The sequence below is a fragment of the Ichthyophthirius multifiliis genome, assembly GCF_000220395.1.
Source record: "Ichthyophthirius multifiliis unplaced genomic scaffold scaff_1120509250623, whole genome shotgun sequence".
NCBI classification, from domain to species: domain Eukaryota; phylum Ciliophora; class Oligohymenophorea; order Hymenostomatida; genus Ichthyophthirius; species Ichthyophthirius multifiliis.
The window spans coordinates 12,343-20,563 of record NW_004086589.1 but is presented as its reverse complement, the minus strand read 5'-3'; the positions used below and the strand labels follow the sequence as shown (position 1 = coordinate 20,563).

General features: G+C 18.5%; 2 protein-coding genes across 2 annotated transcripts, besides 16 other annotated features; both read left to right on the top strand. All coding sequences in view use genetic code 6, as the record gives it.

The window, feature by feature from the left end:
* Positions 1-830: 830 nt before the first annotated feature.
* On the top strand, positions 831-1,229 carry IMG5_085330 (hypothetical protein; the record flags this gene model as incomplete). The annotated part of the gene is made up of 2 exons (XM_004035819.1): positions 831-1,002; positions 1,060-1,229. The coding sequence occupies 2 exons, from the start codon at positions 831-833 to the stop codon at positions 1,227-1,229; spliced, it is 342 nt and encodes a 113-aa protein (XP_004035867.1).
* Positions 1,004-1,053: a microsatellite.
* A 673-nt stretch (positions 1,230-1,902) lies between the features above and the next one.
* Positions 1,903-1,975: a microsatellite.
* Positions 1,911-1,975: a microsatellite.
* Positions 1,976-2,024: 49 nt separating this feature from the next.
* Positions 2,025-2,062: a microsatellite.
* Positions 2,050-2,099: a microsatellite.
* A 321-nt stretch (positions 2,100-2,420) lies between these two features.
* Positions 2,421-2,455: a microsatellite.
* Positions 2,451-2,489: a microsatellite.
* Positions 2,490-2,834: 345 nt separating this feature from the next.
* Positions 2,835-2,895: a microsatellite.
* A 102-nt stretch (positions 2,896-2,997) lies between these two features.
* Positions 2,998-3,044: a microsatellite.
* A 469-nt stretch (positions 3,045-3,513) lies between these two features.
* Positions 3,514-3,550: a microsatellite.
* Positions 3,516-3,550: a microsatellite.
* A 392-nt stretch (positions 3,551-3,942) lies between these two features.
* Positions 3,943-4,095: a microsatellite.
* Positions 4,023-4,093: a microsatellite.
* Positions 4,027-4,084: a microsatellite.
* A 412-nt stretch (positions 4,096-4,507) lies between the features above and the next one.
* Positions 4,508-7,175, top strand: IMG5_085320 (snf2 superfamily rad5 protein, putative). Its single transcript, XM_004035818.1, has 4 exons — positions 4,508-6,355; positions 6,394-6,568; positions 6,621-6,790; positions 6,898-7,175. Exons 1-4 carry the CDS (start codon positions 4,539-4,541, stop codon positions 7,106-7,108), a joined length of 2,373 nt encoding a protein of 790 aa, XP_004035866.1. The 5' UTR covers positions 4,508-4,538; the 3' UTR covers positions 7,109-7,175.
* Positions 6,099-6,139: a microsatellite.
* Positions 6,812-6,890: a microsatellite.
* Positions 7,176-8,221: the final 1,046 nt, after the last annotated feature.

Genomic DNA, 8,221 nt, shown 5'->3' with positions numbered 1-8,221 from the left:
ATGTATTTTTATTTTATATATATAATCATAATTCCTAATAAAATACTAATTAACAAGTTTCTCTATATTTTGATTTATATTTTATCTTAATAAAATATTTCATAAATTATTTTTTTCCTTTTATATTTTTTAAAAATATATATATATATATATAATATTATATATTATCTTATTATCATAATAAAGATAACCATAATTTTAATAAGTTTTGATTAACAATATTTTATTTATATATAACTTACATATTTTATTTTATAAATAATTATAATTTTTGTATATAAAATTATTATTATCTTTAATGTTTTTAAAGGATATATATTTTTATTATATTTTTAAAATAAATAAATAATTAACTAAAATAATATACATTTTAATAATAAATATTTACTAAAAATAATTTTTATAATATATTTTTTTTTTAATTTCCAAAATTTTAATTAACTTAACAAATGTGTTTTATGCCCTTAAAAAATTAAACAAATCAATTAATTTATTTGAATTTTATAAAAACCTTAATTTTAAAATAATATTATAAATTATTTATTTATTTTGCAATATTAAGTAGAAAAACATAGTTCTTGTAAAAAATTAAAAAATAACAAATAAAAAAGAAAACTTAATATTAATAAAACAAAAAACTAAAGAAATACTTTTCGAATAAATACAAATGGTAAAATAAAGTAAATTATAAAAATAAGAAAATAAAATTTAAAAATAATAATAAGGATTTAATAATAAAAAAAATATTCATTCTGGTAATATATATATCAATTATTATAAAAAAATAATTAAATAGCTTTACATATAAAAAACAAAAAACCTCCTTAACAATGCAAAAAAAGTAAAAATAAATAAATATTATCAATAAAAAATAATTAAAGGACCTTGGACATTATAAGAAGATTAATTTCTTTTAAAATTAGTAAACCAATATGGGCCTTAAAAATGGAGTTTTATAGCTTTTCATTTAGATGAAAGAATCGGAAAATAATGCCGTGAAAGGTAAAATAATAAAAAAAAATATAAAATTAAAATGAATAAATATAAAATAATTATTAGATGGCATAATCATTTAAATCCAAATATAAAAAAAAGTGAATGGAGCGAATATGAAGAATGGATTTTATTTTTATTTAATTAATCTATGGGTAGTAAATGGGCCGAAATTGCGAAATATTTAAAAGGAAGAACAGACAATTCTATAAAAAATCATTGGAATAGTTGCATGAAGAAAAAACTAGGAACTTTTAATTAAAAATTAGACTAGATAAAATATGAGTTTAATAATTTTGGAAATGAAATATTGAATAAATATTCTAAAAATAAAGAAGAAAAAATAGGTTTATAAATGATTTTTTTGGGTAGTTAATTGTCTTTTTAAGAGGAAGAGAATTTCTAGAAAACAGAAGAAAAAATTTTAGAAAATAATTATTTTTTGAAAAAGAAAAAATTTAATCCGTTAGTTAAAAAGAAAGTGGGTTTTTTGAAAAATAGAAAGTTTTATAAGATTGCACATTTGAATTTTTAAATTAATAGAATATTTTAGTTAAAAGTTCAAATAATTTTAGTACAAATAAAAAAAATAATAGTTAAGAAGATTAATAAAATTATGAAAGTCCTTCAAAAATGCTTAATTTTTGTGAAATTGCTCAATTTTAAACTGGAAGTTCTTGTAAAAATTATAAAGATTTTACACTTTCGATTTAAAAACATTTAAAACCATAAAATTATATTAATAATATCAATAAGTAAATAATTTTTTTGAAATTTTTGTTTTTTTATTTTTTATTTATTTAGTAGTGTTTCTGCATTTAATTAAATAGATTAATAATGAAGTTTTTTATATTTTTTTATTAATAAATTAATATATAAAATAATAATATTTTTTGTTTTATGAATAAAATATTATTTATATATATATAAATATAAATATAAATATATATATAAATATATATTTATATATATATTTATATATTTTTTTTGTTCATATATTTTATTTTTGTAAATTATTTTTTTTAGTCCCGAAATATTTATTTTTTAAAAAATACTTTTTTATTTAAAATTATTGTTTTTATTTTTAAATTTTATGTTTTATTTTATTTTTTTTAGGATTTTATTAAAATAATTAATTTTAATTAAAAAGATCAAATTTTTGTAGATTTTATTAAATTAAAAAAATTAATAGTTGTCTGTATAAAAGCTAAAAAATAGATTTAATAAAATATATAATTACAAAAAAAAATATACTAGAATAATAAACAAATAATCATATTTAAAACATTTTTTTAATAACAAACAAACAAAATAAAATAATATAAAGTAATGAATGTATTTTAATAAAATAATAAAAGAATCTAATCATATAAATAAATGATTTAGTAAATATTTAATAATATATATAATATTTTTTAAATTATATAATTAAATATTAATAATATTACATATTAATTATATTTATTTTGTTTATTAAATATTCATTTTATTTATTATTTATGTATAATAAAGATAATGAATTATTATTCATTTTAATAGTCTATTTATGATTAATAGTATGATTCTAATCATTAATAAAAGATAAATGATATTTTTTTTTTTTTGGAGTAAATATTAATTTATGAATTTAATAATTTTTATGTAATTTAGTGGGCTCGGATTGAAAATATTTATAAGTAGAACAAGGGGGTATAAGCTTAAATAATTAGTTTTTCTTTTAGATTGTTTCTATTAGGTGTTTTAAATCAACTATAAATTTAGAAATTTTTTGCAAATAATTAAATATAAATTTTTAAATTATATTTTTATTTAATTAAAAATTCTTTTTTTAAAAATATTTAATATATAATATATATATATATATATATATATATATATATATATATATATATATATATATATTTTAAAATTAATATGGAAATTTTTAAATACTAATTTATGAATTTGATGAATATATTAATACTCTTTTAACATTTAAAATAGATTATTACAGAGAAACATGTATTATAAATGATAATTTTAGATTTTTATAAATAAATATTTATATTTTTTATTGAAATAATCATTAAATCGAAATTTTTATAAAGAATTTTCTTATTATCATTAGTTTAATATTTAAAGATTAAATTAAATATATTATTTTAAAAAAAAAATGATTTTAAATTTTTGAGGAACTAAAAAAGCTATTTTGAAAACATTAATTTTTGGTCTAGTTTTAATAATAATAAAATTATTTTGCTTTACCTAATTATAACATTTATAGTAGTAATTTTTAAATTTAGAAAATATAAAAACAAACTTATTTTTATTTAAAAATGTAAGTATAGTTAAATTCATTTTCGTTTATAAAATCTTATAATAATGTTTATTTATGTAAAGTGTATTATATAAAATTATTTTGTATATATATATATTTATATAATGAAAAATTCTTATTTATTGCATTGTGTAAAAAAGAATTATTTAAAATACAATAAACTTCAAAAAAAAAAATAAAAAATAAAAAAAAAATTAATTAAATATTTTTTTTTTATTATTTTTTTTTTTTTTTTTTTTTCAAAAAAATGATTTAAGATCTTTATTAATAATTCATAAATATAATAGGAGATGATTAATGTTCAGACGAAGAAATAATGCGTTATTTAGAATGGGGAAGAGGGAATTTAGAATTGTCTTTAAATTATTATTTTTAACAAGCTGATAGAAAGAAATCCCGCCAAAATACATAGAATTAAACTCCGAAAATTCAACCAAAAAACGCTTTTAAAATATTAAATGAAGGCCAAAAAAAGTAATAAAAAATTGATTAAATAATCAAATAATTAAAAGATGATTACAAAAATCCTCCCAAACAATAAAAAATAATTGAACCAGTTTAGGAAATAACAGGAATATCCTTAGATTATTTACCTTCCATTTTTTCTCCTACTTAAAATTAAGAAAATATATAAAATTCAATATAAAATATATAAGAAAATACACTTTATATATAAAAAAATATTCAATAAATATAAGAAAAAACACTATAGTAAGAAAATTCATAAAAAATTTAAGAAAATTCATATAAAATATAAGAAAATTCATATAAAATATAAGAAAAAAATAACAACGATTTTGAAGAAGAAAAAAGAAATATAAAATAAAATAATCCTTTATTATAATCATAATAGAGTTTTTTATTAAAAAAATAAGCTTTATAAAAAAAAAGATCTAATCCTTTAGAATAAAAAATAGAATAAGAATAAATAACCAATTCAATTTAAAAATAAAAAAGTCCTATATAATTTCCTTTATTTTTAAATACAATATAAATCCTAGGACACTCATTAACCTCTTAAAAGCGCGAAATGTCCCCCGGAGACGAGATTTAGTTAAAAATAGAAACCAATAGTGAATAAAAACGACTAAAAACTACCATAATACGTCTTCTTTTTCAAGAAAAAACTATAGGTAGAGTCGATAGTGAATATTCGGAGGTTTTGCATCCTTTAATGGAGAAAAACTATATATATACGGAGTGCTTTTTTGAAGATTGTGGGGAAAGAATGAGCACTTTTTCTCCCATTAAATTAAAGGTGAAAATTTGGCTTTTGAGAAATTGCATTACTAGTCCAATTACTAGACTTGCGGAGGAGAAAGAGGAGAATAAACAAGGTTTAATTTTAAAAATATATAAGGAAACAAAAGATTGTTTCCGGAAGTTATTTATTATGACAAATTTGGAGAAAAAAACAGAAGCTTTAATTAACGTACTGAATGTTAAAAAAAAAGAGAATTCTTCGAATAAATCAATTGTGGATATTTTAAATGTATCATCATCAGAATTCCCACATTCGGAACTTTATCTTACTGAAAAACCTAGAAGTTTTGTCTCAGAATTGCATGATTATCAAAAATAAGCACTCACATGGATGCTTATTAGAGAAGGGAAGCTTTTTTATGACAAATAGGAAAAAAATAGTCGAATTCTGCATCCTTTATGGGAAGAATATGCAGTCTAAGGCGATTTTTCATTGTTTTTTAACCCATTTTCAGGTTAAATTTCGGTAAAAATACCTAAGAATGGCGGCAGGAAATGTCGAGGGGGCATTTTGGCAGATGAAATGGGCTTAGGGAAAACTATTATGGTCTTATCTCTGATACATTATGGTAAATTTTGGAGAGAAAATATGTTGAAAAATGAAGATTAAAGTTTAAGTGAAGATGAAGATGTTGAATTTTAGGATAAAAAGAAAAAAAAAGAAAAGAAGGGAAACACATTAATTGTTATGCCAGTGACTTTAATTTCTTAATGGGAGGAAGAAATAAATACTCATTCTATGAAAAACTCAATTTCATGTTTTATTTATTATGGAAATCAAAGAAAAAAAGGACTCGAAGATTATGATATAGTACTTACTACATATGGGACATTATCATCAGAATTTTAAATTGAAAATTCGGAACTTTTTAAGTATAAATGGGATCGAATAGTACTAGACGAGGCACATTATATTAAAGGGAGAATTGTTCAAGTAGCTAAAGCTGCTTTTGGATTGAAAGGAGTACATAAATGGGCAGTTTCAGGAACTCCATTATAGAATAAGGTTGAAGAAGTGTTTTCTTTGGTATGTTTTTTGGAATATGAACCTTGGTGTGACTTTTCTTGGTGGAATAATTACGTGAATGAAAACGCGGAGATGGTTTAGAAGGTTCTATAGCCGATTTTGTTGAGGAGGACGAAAAATAGTGTCGACTAAGAAGGAAATAGAATCATTTAGTTAACTTAGAAAAAATAGTAAATTTAATTAGTGGATTTTTCAAAGGAAGAAATGGAAATTTATAATTGTGTAAGGGAAAAGTCATAGGAAATTTTCAATGGTTTAATTGAAAAAGGTATCGCTTTGACTAATTATATGAAAGTATTCGAAATTTTATTAAGATTAAGACAACTTTGTGACCATGTTTTTATGATTTAGGCTCGTAGTGATGTTTTTTCAAGAGAAAAAATGGAGGAGAAAATTTGGGGATTTTATTAGGCTTTTTAAAGGAAAAGTTAGGAAAATATTAATGCTTTTGAAATTGTCTTTGATGAAAATTTCAATGAAAATAGAATTGAAGTTAAAAATAATAAAAATAATAATAATAGTAATAATAATAATAATAAGAATTATGTTAATAATATTATTGATGATTTATAAAAAGAAAATATTTAATATTGCTGTGTATGTCTAGATTCAATGGAAGATGCAGTTATAACTGGATGTTTGCATGTTTTTTGTAGATTATGTGCTATTAGGTCTATTGAAAATGTAGGAATGTGTCCTACTTGTAGAAGTTATATTACTAAAGATGATATTATGACTGTTCCAAGAGATAATAAGTATGTATATATGAAATTAAATAATTAATTAAGTATAGGTTTGGATTTGATGTGGAGAAAAATTTCAAAAGAAGTTCTAAAATGAATGCTGTTTTTGAATATTTGAATAATGTTTTAAATAGTAAGAATGATAAGTGTGTAATTTTTAGTTAGTTTTTGGCCATGTTTGACTTATTTGAAATAGATTTTAAATAAAATAATATGAAATATTTAGTATATTTATTTATAATATAATTATTTATATAAAATAATAAAACAAAAAAAGAGATTAGATGGATCACTTAATTAAAAATAAAGAAGTGATGTTATTAAAAAATTCAATGAAGATGATAGTTATAGAATTTTCTTAATTTCATTAAAAGCAGGAGGTGTAGGTCTAAATTTAGTTCGAGCTAATCATGTATTTTTAATTGATCCTTGGTGGAATCCGGCAGTGTATTTTTATAAATATGTTATTATATATTTAAATATTTAAATAATATATATATATATATATATATATTATATAATATATATATATATATCTATATATATAAAAAAAGAGAAGAATAAGCTGTTGATAGAATACATAGAATTGGTTAAAAAAAGGATGTAAATGTAATTAGATTTATAATGAGAAATAGTATAGAAGAAAGAATGATAAAATTACATGAAGAAAAGAAGCATTTATTTGAAATAACAATTGCTTCTTGCTAAAAAGATAAAAAGAAAGAAATTAATTTAGAATGTTTTAAGTATTTAATTAATTAATGATAATATATATATATGTATATTTTCATCTTATTTATAATTAAGGAATATCAAAATTACACTCGTTTACATTTTATAAAGCATATTAAAGTTCAATATTTCTACTAATATGATTTTTTAGGTTTTTTTAATAATCTTTTAATTATTTTTCTAATAAAGATGTAAGTTCTTCTTCTTCTTGGTTTTCAGTATTGTTTTCATTAATTAACTTCTATATGTTATTTTTAGACTCGAAAATTATATGGGATATATATTTGTTTATTTCAACTTCTTTTTCGTTTCCTTTTTCGTCTTTAAATCTTATTGTATTAATATTTTATTTTTCCTTAGTTTATATTTAATTTCTTATTTATTCGATTTCTTCGTTTAAATAAATTAGCAAATTTTATTTTATTTCGTCTTTTAAAATCTCGTTTTTTTAAGAAATTTCTTTTAGATTTCTCATCATTTCTTTGTTATTGTCGAGTAATTATTTATTTACTTAAGTATATTAAATGGCTTTTTGTTTACTTTTTTTCATTAGTTCATCATCGGGAACGTATTCGACGTAGTTTTAATAATTTAAGAGGATTTAGTTGTAATATAATTTTAATTTTCGCTTAAAATGCTGACATATTTTTTATATTTCTTTATCTTCTTTTAAGTTCGGGTCGATTAAATAATCATGTTCAATTTCTAAAATTATTTCTTAGCCTTTTTCACGGATTAAAGATATTTCTTCTTTTTAAGAAATTGGAATTTAAATTTTTTACATTTTTTTTTTTAAAAAATTCAAATTTTATATTTTTAAAAGCGAAAAAAAAATATATATAAAATTATATATGTGTTAAAATAAAATAATTTGATTATATTTTTATTTATATATGAATAAAGAAGATTAATAATATTTACTAAAATCGAATTTTCTTGAATTTTATCTTTAAATAAAAGCTATTCCTGAGGAAGAAAAGGAATAATTTTATTGTGTATTTTTTACTTTTTTTATATATTTTAAAATTAAAACAAAAGACATGTGCTTAAAAATTACCAATTACATTTAGATTAAATAAAAGCAAGTAAGAAAAAAAATTAAAATAGTTAATTACTATAAATAAATATAAAGTGAAAATAATAATT